The 13,647-nt window shown below is 34.3% G+C and overlaps 1 protein-coding gene across 3 annotated transcripts; it reads right to left on the bottom strand.

The window, feature by feature from the left end:
* Positions 1 to 1,542: 1,542 nt before the first annotated feature.
* Positions 1,543 to 9,023, bottom strand: LOC113727106 (cycloartenol-C-24-methyltransferase). 3 transcript variants are annotated; one of them, XM_027251101.2, is made up of 14 exons: positions 8,820 to 9,023; positions 8,582 to 8,693; positions 6,933 to 6,999; positions 6,104 to 6,177; positions 5,927 to 6,011; positions 5,763 to 5,818; positions 5,197 to 5,251; positions 4,895 to 4,942; positions 4,720 to 4,803; positions 4,432 to 4,548; positions 4,247 to 4,330; positions 4,023 to 4,148; positions 3,791 to 3,888; positions 1,543 to 1,819 (listed from the first exon to the last, which is right to left on the bottom strand). In XM_027251101.2, exons 2-14 carry the CDS (start codon positions 8,662 to 8,664, stop codon positions 1,756 to 1,758), a joined length of 1,041 nt encoding a protein of 346 aa, XP_027106902.2. In that variant the 5' UTR covers positions 8,665 to 8,693; positions 8,820 to 9,023; the 3' UTR covers positions 1,543 to 1,755. The 3 variants fall into 3 exon arrangements, with proteins under 3 accessions (XP_027106902.2, XP_027106903.2, XP_071931728.1); XM_027251102.2 differs by lacking the exon at positions 4,432 to 4,548 and having other exon boundaries at positions 8,820 to 8,978; XM_072075627.1 differs by lacking the exons at positions 8,582 to 8,693; positions 8,820 to 9,023 and adding an exon at positions 7,220 to 7,238.
* Positions 9,024 to 13,647: the final 4,624 nt, after the last annotated feature.

Here is a 13,647-nt window from a genome sequence, read left to right as displayed (position 1 = left end):
TTCACCTCCCACCCACCAAGCTCCACCAGCGCAAAGGCAACGTACATATTTGTTGGGTAAGTATTTTTATTTGAACCAAAATCCATCAATGACGACTGGCAGAATTTGGCCGGTCCGGCTAAGTTAAAAAGTTTTTTTTATCTCAACTTTTAAGAAATTAATTGATTGACCGGATTTTATCAAAAATTAAAATCCTGACAGAGAATACACACACACACACATATATATAATAATAGTTGAAGCCTTTCGTACCTCAAAAGAAAAACTAACAAGGGGTGATCATAAAGTGAGGCATCTTCTTCTTTATTTTAATTCACTTAATTTTAATTATACATTATATCTTTTTCCATAAAGAATATAGTATTGATGACTTTTTGTAGGACCCGAACATTTCGGTTGAAGATTGTCAAATTCATACATTTCTTTTTTCCAAGTATTGATGTTATGTAAGGACACGGAGCAGGACAATCATCAGATCAACCGTCCCTAAATAGTGTAATATTTTTTTAAATATTTTGTAACTTTAAATAAACTAGTCCCTGAATGGTGTAATATTTTTTTAAATATTTTGTAACTTTAAATGAACTACTTGTACGTCTCTACAACATAAACGTGATATTCTGTTAGGTAACTCAAATTTGGATTACATCAATTACACATCAAATTTTCGTTCTTGTTTTTCTAATGCAATTTCTATGTTGAGTTGTCTTTTGGCATATTCGCGACAGATTCTTTTATTTTTGCAACTAGAAAGGGAGGAGACTGTATTCACACATTTGCTTAGTGACTTAGTCGTGCAAAATCCCGGAAATTGCTGCGGCTGCCTTTCTAGAATTTAGGCAAAAGGTTCAACTGGTGTTTGTCCACTATGGCAGATGCATACCTGCAAATTGAAGCCATTTTTCGAACTCATTCCTATATGCTTTTTCCAGAGCAATTTCCACGGTCATTCATGCCCGCTTGAGCATCTAGCACTTTTTTTTTTTTTTTTTTTTTTTTTTTTGCAAGTCCACTTTCTCAAAAACTTCAATTAAAGCCTATGCTGAGGCAAGACCTCTAATTTTTGAAATGTCAATCTTAGCCACTACATCAATATAGTGTACATCAATATAGTGTACATATACTGTCAGTGTAAAAAAAATTAATTTTTCTTTCATGAATATCTTCGTGTAAAATTAACTTATACGCTATTGTACCATCATTTGAATATCTTTACGCAGCACACAATTGTGCAGAAGAAAGCTGAGTGCATAACTATGCCAATGTTTTTGGGCACAGAACTATGTAGCTCTTTTTTTTCAGCCTAATTGCGGTCACACTATTGAGGAAAATTTGCTTGATATAGATGAGCACAAAATTCTATATCATATGCAACCGATTAGTTTTCCTGATCAGCCATTCACAAGTAACCTTAAAAGGTCTGGTGACAGGAAAAGCAAAAAACAAGCCTACATTAACTGGTGTGATTTAAGTTTGAGTGATATCCTCATTCCCTGACTTGTGTGTCTGTTAAAAGAGTATCCCTTTTCCCAACCAAACAAATTGCAGAGAAAGAAAACTTATATAGGTTACTTGAGGCAAAGAGAGTCAAAGAAAAAGCCAGAAATCTGGTGAGAGAAGCAGGAAATAGCAACAGAACTTCAAATGCAGAGCATCTTTCAGAATAACCCACAATTAGCATAGTCACAAGACTCAGCCAAACCTAAATGATTTTACTGAACAAGATCTTCAAACAAAACAGTGATCCCTCTCACACTACTGACCATCTGAAAGGGGCTTCCGAGCCAAGAAGAAATACATTGGTGTGAAGATATCTTTCCTGCAGAGGCGAATTCAAAGAACCATTAGTTATGACCCTGAAGGAGCCAGCAGATCGGAATACATGACCACACCCCAAGAAAAGATGCTTTAGACCTTGAGTATGCACTTTCTTTCGAGTCAACCAACATGCTACTATAAATAAGGTCTAAATGTAGCACCACAAAGTAAATATGCATCAGAAACAAGCATGAGAGATAACATACATCCCCAAATATGTTTATTAACACTGACATGTTCCCACTCTCAGTTCTTTCCCGACCAACATGAGCAAAGCACCACTTGTATGTGTACCTTACCCAGGATGAAATAAATGAGCCATTTCAGATGATTATTGGACTATGGGATACAAAAAAGACGAATTCATGTGTTAAAATAATACAAGTGAAACAAACAAAACATACTGTGATGAAAATTTCCAACTAAGTCTAAATCGACAGCTTCAAAACTTTAATAAGTTACTTATTATAATTTCAAAAACAATTCTAACGTGAAAGTTCATAGCTGTAACCTAGAAAATCTAGGGATAACCATTGGATCCATGACATTTTTTCCTTTCAGTTCTTTTAAACAGTAATTACAAGGTAGGGAAGAAGGAAGAATGTAGAACGCGAGAAGCAAGCTTCCACTCTATGACAGGTAGTGGTGCAAAATCTAGATGCTTACAAAGTCTTGGGAGGGCTGATTTCAATTTTGCAGAATTTTTTTTGATGTGGAAGAATCAAAGTTCATTGAGGATCTATTATTGAAAAGAGAAAAAATTTTCAATGGGTAAAAAGGCTACCCACCAGCCCCTAGATCTGCCATTCATAATGAGGACACACATAACACAACTTCATACTCCATACTTATCTAGTCAAGTTCACAAAATTGTTCCTTCCTAGTTTTTGGGTGAACTTCAAAAGCCTTTCTTTTTCGCTTTTTTAAAATTCAAACTAAGCTTCCACCACGCAAGGGAAAAGACCTCAACCAAGATTCAAAATCCTCCATGCAATTTTACTTGATTAGGTAATTCATGCTAATCAGATGGTATGTCACAGGCATTTCTAGTTTCTCTGACTCTTTTGACATTCATGATTCTGATTGCACTTGCAATTACTAAAATATTTGCTATTACTAAGATTATGAGCCTAAAACTAATCTAACCAAATAGCACTTGTGATGCCTTTCATGAATGACTGGTGGTATTTCCAGGGTAAATCCTATATGAGGGCATATATGCAACAGATACAAAGCTGCATTTTAGGAAGAAAAACAGAAGGAAAGTTTTTTCTTCTTTCACGTGCAACCCGAACAAGGATGTAAATATATGCCCCATTATGACTTATGAGAACAAACCAGACTTAAAAATTTTCCTTTCCGGCACCATCTTTTCGCCTAAACAGGAAGACTTGTGATGTCATATCTTTTAAGTTGCAGCCCACTGGATTGTAAAGCTTTCACAGAACCCAATTGAAAAACCACAAGCCTAACACAACTTACTTATCAAAATTATTTGCTTCTAATCCCAAAACCAAGTTAGGTATGATTTTTTTTTTCCAGTTCAGAGATGAACTCCTGTAATAGATTACACAAAAAATTTGTTACCGTGGTGTATATTTGATATATTCGTTTTTTGTCATTCTATGCATTTGATGAGTAAGTCAGACTAGTAATCTATTGTCTGAAAGAGGAGACAATGTGCATAGATGTTTCACCAGTGGTTAAAAAATTGCACTTTAAATAGTTCTGGAAAAGGGATTGAGAGTCAACAAGCGCAAGAGCAGAATCGAATGAGCATAAGAGGAATCAATTCCTCTCTCTTTCCTGCTGGGAAACTCTCTTAAATGAAACAATACTCTGGCAGAATGGTATTTGCAGCACTGGTAACATCCACAGCAATCAAGCAATATCAACTAATGTGCAGCATTTTATTTCAGACACGAGGCCAAGGTACTAGTAACAGAAGTCAAAGTCTGGATAAAAGGCTTACTTTCCACCAGCAACAAGCCCTTCTGCAGCTTTCTCTAAGAAATCTTGAACCCTCTGACTTCCATTTGGGGCAAGTCCTACATACTCTAGAGCCTTAACCTTCAAGAAAACAGATCAATGGTGGCAAAAAGCATAATATAGATCTTATTAGGACAATGGTAGCACAAACTATAGTAAAGGAGCTTTCACTTGTTGTTTCAGCAGCATCAATGGAAAGCATTTAAAAATCTTACTAGGTTTTTGGTAATAAGACGTCCAACTGCTGTTAGTCGGAAACTGCTCAAGGAGAAGTGACTTTTATCCAGGGGCAAGTACCAAGGAACCGGTGAGTCTGCTGCAAGATCTTTCTCCCAAATAACCTTAACAAACAGAAATAGTTTTCCAATAATCAACTGGCAAATTAAAAGCATCCTTCAACATGAAGACTCAATAGAATAATCAAAATTTTGTTACTCACTTCAAAACCTGCTTTCTTCACAGCCTCAAGGCACTGTCCTGTTAATCTTATGTCAGGTAGACCATTGCCAAGCTCTATTTCAGCCTGCAGCCATTAAATTTGGTATTTAGATGTAAATAATCCATTTAAGAAATATATACTGCTAAAATATGCTAAGGAGATGATCTCCATGCTGCTTCAAATACCTTGATTTTTTTATGTTCTCTGTTATTGGGGTCAAAAGAGTCTGTCATACACCATTCATATGCAGCAAAACATTGACCAGGTTTTAGTACCCTATATATCTCTTTGTAGCATCCCACCTTAAGGCCAGAAAACAAACATAAGCAAACACACAAAGACGAGTTTAAGTCATCAATAATTACAATTAGTCAAGGAAGAGGACTCTACAACCTGGTGTGAAAAAACAAGCAAAAACCAAATATAGCTTGGAAGTCTAAAATGTCACATCAAGGATGAAGAAATGTCCCTACCACATCAGGTGCATGACATGTAGCTTCTATTGCATATACTGCATCAAAATGGTTGTCAGGGAATGTCATTTTCATGAAATCAGCCTGCAACATCATTAAGCAATGCTATAACTAGAGAGGACAGAAATCAGAACCGGAGAATAACTTGTTAACTAGTCCTCCTTAAGTTACTGACCTTCACAAAGTCACAAGTGCGTTCTACCCCAGCAGCATGGTTCAGTACCTAGAGTCACAGGATAAACACATTGGAACATGCATAGCTTACATGCTAGACAACCAGGAAAAAGGAAGCAGTGCAAAAAAAAAAAAAAAAAACTGTGCAAATTCTTTTCTAATAAAAAGCTTTCAACTTCACACATGAATTGGTCAACACGGGTCCTTCAATTTAAATGCTTTGCCACCAATACACAACAACATTGAAAGTGATTAGGCGTCCATTGCTATATTTAAACAACAAGAAAGGAAAATAAGTTGTACCTTTCCTCTTGATATCTGATATTCATTGTTGTTCAGACCAGTAACTGAAGTTAAGCTGCCAGATATCAACATAAATCAGTTTCTGAACCAACATGCTAAAAATGTGCAAACTCTTGGACACACATGATAGATACTCATTGTGATGATACACATGAAAAAGATTCCTAATGGAAATTCTACTAAGTTTTGGCACTTGCCTTCACTATTGACATCAATTTCAATGTACTGTTACAGCTAGTAGCCTTTCTCGTCAGGCTAATAACTTACCATATGTTCAATTTTGTGATATCTATGCAGCAATTATATGTAGGTATTTAGCAAACAATTTTATCATAGAGAAAAGGGCATACCCTTTTATAAAATATATATTTCAGCTAACAACAGGAAGTTTGAGAATTGAATATTTTACATCCCAACAATTAGCATCTTGTGACTGTAATAGCACACAAGATAGGAAGATGGACAAATGACATATCATAAGCAAAAAATATTTTAAGAAAAGAAATCAAAGTTCAAGCAATGAGAAGCAAATAATGTGGATCAGTCTGATGGTAAATTTTATCAACCTGAACTGAGCAATTTCTCTCAAGGGTCCACCAATTCCACATCCTACATCCAAGACCTACAATCATGTCAGAACTTTAATGATGTCTGGAAGAGATAATTAGAGGACTAACACAAGCCCTTTTCCTTGATGTGGTAAAATAATTCAAGATTTAGTGAACGAGACCTTCTGTCCTGGTTTCAGCCCTAATTGTAGAGCCAGGAAATGCTCATGCCGCTTAATGCTCTCCTTCAGAGACTCTCCTTTCAATCTGCAGGAAAGTGGAATTTAGTTACCAATTTTTGGTCCCAAGAGTTGCAAAGTGGAAAATTATAAGACAGATAATAAAATGTAACTGTCCACCTTGCTGCAAAGTGGAATGATTCTCCCCAGCCATATTCATAGAAGCTAGTCACCAGGTCATAGTACTTGTTGACCTGACAACCAAAAGCACATAATATGAAACAACATGATGTCTTTGCAGTCAAATTACATACCCATAACCACATTGACTGGACAAATGGATTCAAATGCTTGAGCAACAAGGGAGCAAAAATGATTGCACAGATGCTTGCTAACTTATAAGCTACACTGCTTGCTATATGACCGTATGTAATCCCAGTCAGCACTTCCTATCTGCAGCTTAAAATTCAAACTGAATCACATTGGAAATTCTAAAGTTGGCCAACCAAAACAATGACATGCATTTTGTTTGTAGTAGGCAGGTAAGGAATGCTCAAAATCATCAGAAAATTGCAACAAGCAGGCTTTGCTTGCACCAAATTTGATGATCTAGTCTCTAAATCAAACCATGTATCCTAGGGGCTGAGAGGTAACCTGATAAATGCCGATCTAATAGCAGGTGGAAAATTATCAAAGAAAGAGGCTTGGATACAGGAAAATGTCATACTTCCAAAGGCTCAGGGACATTCAATGTGATGATTTGTGGTCACTTTTGGGACCAGTATACTATGAATACTTTGCATGCCCCAGATTTAATAGATATTCTTCCAGCTCATCCTTTTCTTTTGTCAAATCATTGCAGTTGCAAATTATCCACTGAACACACATACAAAACAGTCTAAGAATGACTGTTAAATTAACCACACAAGCAAATGTTTAAATCTGCCACTTAGACGTGACATAGACATCAACATAAGTAAACAGATCCATTATAACAAAGCCCTCTCACCATGTCACTGTAGTTAGCTTTCCTCTCTTCCTCATCACCTCCATAGTAACCATGATATTTCTCATACCTTGTTCAGTATCATTACAAGAAAGGAAAAAAAAAGATCAGAAATTCACCTAAACAATAGAGAAGGCAAAAGGTTTCAAGTGAAATTGTCAAACAACAATGGCCAGAATGATGCTCTCAAACCATCTTCCACCCTTCAAAAGTACAAAGGCCAAAAAACACCAACATACAAGTGCTAGCAAGCAGTAGTCTCATTTAATATTCTCAGAACTGAAAATCACCTTAAAAGTCTTCACCTAGTACTTCATGATGTCATTCATTAGAAACTTCATAAACCCAAATAACTTTTAAACATGTATAAACATTTTTTGTTTTCCAAATAACTTCTAAAACTGTTTCTAAAGGGGCTAGATCTGTAAACATCAGGTGAGTTCTTTGTTATAAATGCAAATCTCAGGTAGAAGGCAATAAACTTTTCTCAATAGTTCATGATCAGCTGATTATTGTTTTTCCAAATCTAAAAGGTATTTTTGGGTGCTCTCAACTTATTATGGCTTCTACTTTTAGCTTATTTTGCTCAGAAAAGCAGCCCCTGAAGTGCTTCTGAGAGCAGCTTTTAGCTTTTAAAAGCATTTCAAACCAACAATATTTTCTCACATTTTATAGTAGGACCTCAACAGCTTTTAATTAATCAGCTTAAGTAATCCCAAACTGTTGGGAACAAGGCCAAGGTTTAAGGACTCAAATGTAATGATATTTAAACTGCTCACAAAAGGAAAACCAGAACATGCGTTAGCAAGAAGATTGATACAAGAAAAATTTGCACTCAGAGAGAGAGAGAGAGAGGCAGAAACTAAACATCAAGGAGCAATTATGATGTCATAATTCAAGAATTATTAAAAAAGAATTGTAACCTGCAACCAACAACTGGACACCTCCACATCAAGCTATTGCTAATTATGATGTCACAACACAAAACATCTGGGCCGAAATTATTTGATAAATCTTGAAATTAAGTACCTTACAAATTAATTCAAAATAGTCTTACCCTGAAACTATTTATCTCAAATCATCGACAAAAAAAACACAAATTTGAAAATTCTAAATGTTAGTATTTTATAGACCAAGTTACTTTATCAAGAAACATTATGGTTACAGCAAGGCATTTACTAAAACAAAAAAAGAAGAAAAAAAAAGAGCACCCGCACTCCAAGATTGACTTCTAGTAATCATTTCATGTCACAAAGAACGGGATACAGTGAAGCCAGCATAACCACATCAGCCTCATCAATTTGGACTAATGACCCAATTTCACACTCAGGTTTAAAAAGCATGACGTTGACTAACTATCCAGGGGAGCAAATTACCATCAACATCAATCCGAATACTAAAAATTGTAACAAATTCAATATGAGGAAAAGAAAAACAATGGGGTTTTACGGAAAAGATAAATTCATGCCAATTTTATGCACAAAATCATCAGTCTGAAAATATCTAAATCTCATGCACAGCATTCATATATCAAGAAAATTCTTAATCCCGTCCATAACAATTCAACGTATTCATATTCATAACATGCATGCTTAGGGAGAGGAAAAAAAAAACAGTGGGACTGCCAGAAATGGGTAAAAACGAGTTCATACTTGTCAACAGCAGAGACAACATCATCCTTGGCAATCTTTCCACCGAGCCCAGTAGCCAGATCCAATGCACTTGGTTTCGACATCTTTTCTCGATGCTTTCACCACCCAAGATCTAAAACGGACAAACAGACAAAACCCACAAAGAATCAGACCAAAAAACAACCCATAAAAGAATTGGGCGTAAAGATTTCGCAAAAAACAAGGCAAGCAAAGCAATGCAGCAGTAATCTTGACTTACGTCGAAAGAGATCTAGCGTGAAATGGAGAAAGAAAGCCGGCAAAGATGGACGGAGAAAAGAGGAAAAAGGGGGTCAGGCCTGAGTCTTGAATGGGATTTTAATAAGAAGAGTGGTGTGCTGAATTACTACTGTGCGAGTGTGCGCTGATAAAGCTGGGTGAGTGAGAGGGGAGTGGAGAAAAGTTAGGAGGAGAAAGACACGGCGGAGACAGCAAAGATTTGTCTCGTTTTTAAATGTTATCTACGTCAGCGGCCCAAGAGAATGAGACGAAACGCACAAAAAAAAAAAAAAATTGTAGAAAAAAAAAGTTTGGGTAAATTGTCCTCATGGCCATGGACATTGGACCACGGCACTTCACATTTCTGGAAGCTATTTTGATTTAGGGAAATTGTGGAGTTGAGCAAGTGGGATTTAAGCTTTGGATGACTTTTGTTTTATCAAAAAAGGGATCATAGAAATTTTCAATTTTATCAGGTTTAGATTAAATTAGCTGAAAAGTTGTAATGTACTCCCTCTGTCCCATTTTGATAGTCCTAGTTTTTTTTTTCACACAGTTTAAGCAAAAATAATTAACTTTATTGGAAAAATAAATTTAGATTGTTATTTTTCTAAAATACCCTTATATTAAATAAAGCTGGCTTTTCATTTATCAATATGTTTTGAAAAATCTAAATGCATTAAATGGGATAGGTTATATTCAATACTAACAATCTATATTAAATAAGGTTGTTTATAGTAATAACAACTTATATTAAATAAGGGTATTTTAGAAAAATTAAAAGACAACTACATTCTTTAATTGAAAAGTGAACTACAATTTGAATAGACGAAAAAGGAAAACATAACTATCAAAGTGGGACGGAGGGAGTATATGTTAGGATGTTAGATTGGAACCTCTCAATCTAATACTAGTACTAAAATTTAGAAAACAAAACTTCTACTACTTAGTAGTATTAAAGTTTACACGAATGACACTGATCTAAAAGTTGAATGACCATAGTAATGGCATGATTGTATATATGTTATGCCAAATTCGGTGTTTAATTATATATATTTTTTCAAATGATAAAGCTCAATCATATCATTGCCACAAAAATGTCCATCTTATCTTTAATATACATAATTTGCAAATTGTGAAAAAAAAAATTTTTTTATCAAGCTCATTTTACTTTAAGCAAAACTTGGGACTAATTCTTGCAACATTTTCTTGTGAAACAAAGATTGTCTTTTTGATTTGATAGAAGTTTGTGTATAATTGAGAATCGAAATAATAATATCAGTGGAAGAAGCAATACAAAATGGTACTTATTTCATAAAGAAAAAACTTTTATATAAAATAAAAAATTAGTTTTAAGAGAATAATTTTGATCGTTCAACATCACTATTGCATAGGTATGAAAATTTTTTGAAGAATTTAAGGAAGGGATTTCATTGATTATATATGCTGGTAACATTCGCTTAACATTCCAAAGCAAACAAAGCAAAAACACGATTTCAAATTTAGGCATGGAGCTTAAACATGTTAGAAACAAAATTGATTTATTCCAATTACCAGGGGCTGAAAAAGCATTTGCACAAAATAGGAGGGAACATTTTGTAATTTTCACAGAAAGTTCAAGAATGTTGGAATCTTTTACTGACTGCTCAGTGACTAGTATTCATGATTTCCACGTCAGCAAATGGAGTCCAGAGGTGGGTAATGGCAAGTGCACGATACCAAGGGAAATTGTGGATTTGGGCGAATATTTGGGTCCTGGCTACTACGGGGGAAAGTGAATATTTTCTATTGCCAATATAACAAGGGCAATAGTACTTGGTGGGGCAGAGAGAGAGAGAGAGAGAGAGAGAGCGAGGCAGCCAAAAGTTTTTTCATTTTTGCTTCTTTGAATTGGGTGGGGGGTTGAGGTTTGTTGAGTCAGTAAGAATCAATGATTTCTTGACAGAAAAAAATTGGGTGGGGGGGTTGAGTTGATGGGTAGATAAATCCCCTAGATGCTTTCAAAAATTACCGGCTTTTGAAAATTGTTCGGAGAATTAGATTTATTTATTTCAAAAAGGCTGAGTTTCCTCAGCTTTGGCAAAAGACGGTTGATTTCTTCCCCTTTCTTCATTTTTCATTGAGTGCTCCAAACGAACCCTTTGACTGCTCCAAACAAGCTTCACAGCTGATCACAAGAAGAGAACCATGCATGTTGTTCTTTGCTATTTTTTTTTTTCATTTTGACTTGATTTCATCCTCTATCATATAATCAACTAGTAGCCAAATAAAAAATAAAAGACATATTAAATTTAATAAATAATTTGTTATCCAAATAAAAAGAAAATGGAAAAGAACATGAATGTCCTGATAATTTTCAATATTTTATTTTGACCCATAACTATTTCAAAAAATTATTAATTGGACCATAAATATTTTCAAATTGTATTTCCAACCCCTAAATTGTAGAATTTTTGAAAATCAATTCTTTGTATTAGCTATAAACTCATCAAATATGTCAAGTTAAGGGTAATTTTATATTTGTTTTATTTTATAAATAACTAAAATATATTTGTGATGTCATTATGAAATCATCCGATTAGACAATCGATCGAACCCATTGACTCATGACCTCAGCCAACTCAATGTCAGGTACAAATTTAAAAACATAGCTAAAAGTAAATGGGTGAAATCCATTGCTTGTGGAACAAAAATATAAGAGTACAATTCACGTGCAAGGAAAAAAAATTAAAGTCATATTTTATTGTAATAAAAAATTAAAATCATATTAAATTAGTAAATAAATTTTCTATCCAAACAAAAAGGAAAAAAAAGAACAAATAAATTTTTATCCAAATAAATTTTTTCTATCATTTGTTCTTTTCATTTGTAGCTGGTATGCAATTTTTTGGCTTTTTTTTAAGTTTTGTCCGGCGACCACATAAAACAACCTAAAAATATTTTTTTTTGAGTTGTGTATACGGTATTGGGTTGAATGGGAGACATATTTATAAATTTGAATTTGAATTTATTTTATAATAATTCAAAAAGAGTTTCATTTTTTAATGTAGGTACATAAGCCGGTTCTTTTTATTAGTTTACCTAAGAGTTACTCAATAAGTGAGTTGGTTGAAATCACAAAATAGGTAGATGTTACGGATGATGAATTGATTTCATTTTATATACCTCTTACTTTATACTTTATCTTTATTAGTGTCGTATATAATGATAGATGAACAACAAATTTTCAATTGAATTTATTCTTTCAATTGATATTTTTGTATAATCCTATTAGCAAAAATTGAAACTTGGTTAAGTGCTTTATAAACATATGTATAAAAAAACAAATTTCATGCATCTAGTAGTATATATGCTATCAGTGCATTTACACTCTTACAAAATTTATATTTCACATTCGAACTAAGATTATGTGTCTTTTATTCATGTCTGATCGTGTATATATTGTAGTGTTATAAAAGATTAATTCTTAAAGAAAAGGCAAATTCTTTTTTCTTGTATGTTAGTGAGCAAAGCACTAACATTAATAATTAATTAAATATACGGTAAAATGTCACAAGCATTTAATAGTAATTCGACTTTTTGTTAGAACTACTAGGCTGTATGACTTCTTAGTAGAAAATTGGAGTAGCTTAAATTAAAATTTTTTGACTTAAATACAAAGAGCGTGGTTAGGGATGGCAATGGGGGCGGGTGCCCGCAGGGGGCTCACGGGGCGGGGGTTGGGGCGGGGGCGGGGGCGGGGGGAATTTTTTCCCCCCGCTTAGAAATGGGGCGGGGGACGGGGGAGTATACCCCCGCCCCATCCCCCGCAAAACAAAAAAAAAATGTATATATATAAATGACTATATATTATATGTAAGTTAATTAGTTATAAACTTATGATAATGATATTATTAGTTAGATGTATTATATAATGTATATTAGTTTATGTAATATAATTGATATTATCAATTATATGAATAATTATACATGTCTACTAATAGAATTTATTAATTAGTTATACTAAATTTACTAATACATTTATACTAAATTTCTAATTACACTTAATAGAATAACACTTTTTTCTCAAAAAAAAGCACAAACACAATGATGAATTAGTGATTGTATTTGTACTAAAAGTGAAAATTTGACTATTTTAGTTATATTTATTTCATCATATTGGATTGTATTCAAATAACTTCTGTTTGATTGTTTTTATGAGTTTCAATTGTAAAATTACAATGAATAATAATTTGGTGATGTGTTGATATTTTAGTACTTGATTATTTATTAAAATTTAATTATAATAAAATTATATAATAAAATTTTATTAACCCCACGGGGGAAGCGGGGGAAGGCGGGGCGGGGGGAGCAGGAAGCGGGGGACGGGGCGGGGGACGAGGGGAACTAATAGGCAACGGGGCGGGGGACGGGGGAAGGGTCCCCCGCCCCAATCCCGCCCCGTTGCCATCCCTAAGCGTGGTTCCCTATAGCCTATAGCCCACTGACAGGATCAAGAATTTAATTGCAAAAAGCAAAAGTTTTTAGGGACCATTGGTGTAAATATCAAAAAAGTAGTAAGTTAGTTTGTTAGTTGCAACAGAACTGCAGAAAGAGTTATTTATCAGTAGTAGTTAAATAACTTCTAATCATGCTTCAATTGTATAAAGGCTTAAGCTTGTAATGGATGGGCAATCAAAAAATAACAAACTCATTGATTCTATTCTTTCCCTCTCTCAATTCTCTCTCTTTCCCCCTCATTTCCTCTCTTTCCCTCCCTACTTCCGTGCTTATCCCTATCACTGGTTCCTTTGATTATTGAAGGGCCTGATAAATTGGTATCAGAGCTG

This window comes from Coffea arabica, chromosome 2c (genome assembly GCF_036785885.1).
Source record: "Coffea arabica cultivar ET-39 chromosome 2c, Coffea Arabica ET-39 HiFi, whole genome shotgun sequence".
NCBI classification, from domain to species: Eukaryota; Viridiplantae; Streptophyta; class Magnoliopsida; order Gentianales; family Rubiaceae; genus Coffea; species Coffea arabica.
The sequence above is the reverse complement of the archived record's forward strand: the minus strand, read 5'-3'. Positions and strand labels throughout refer to the sequence as shown.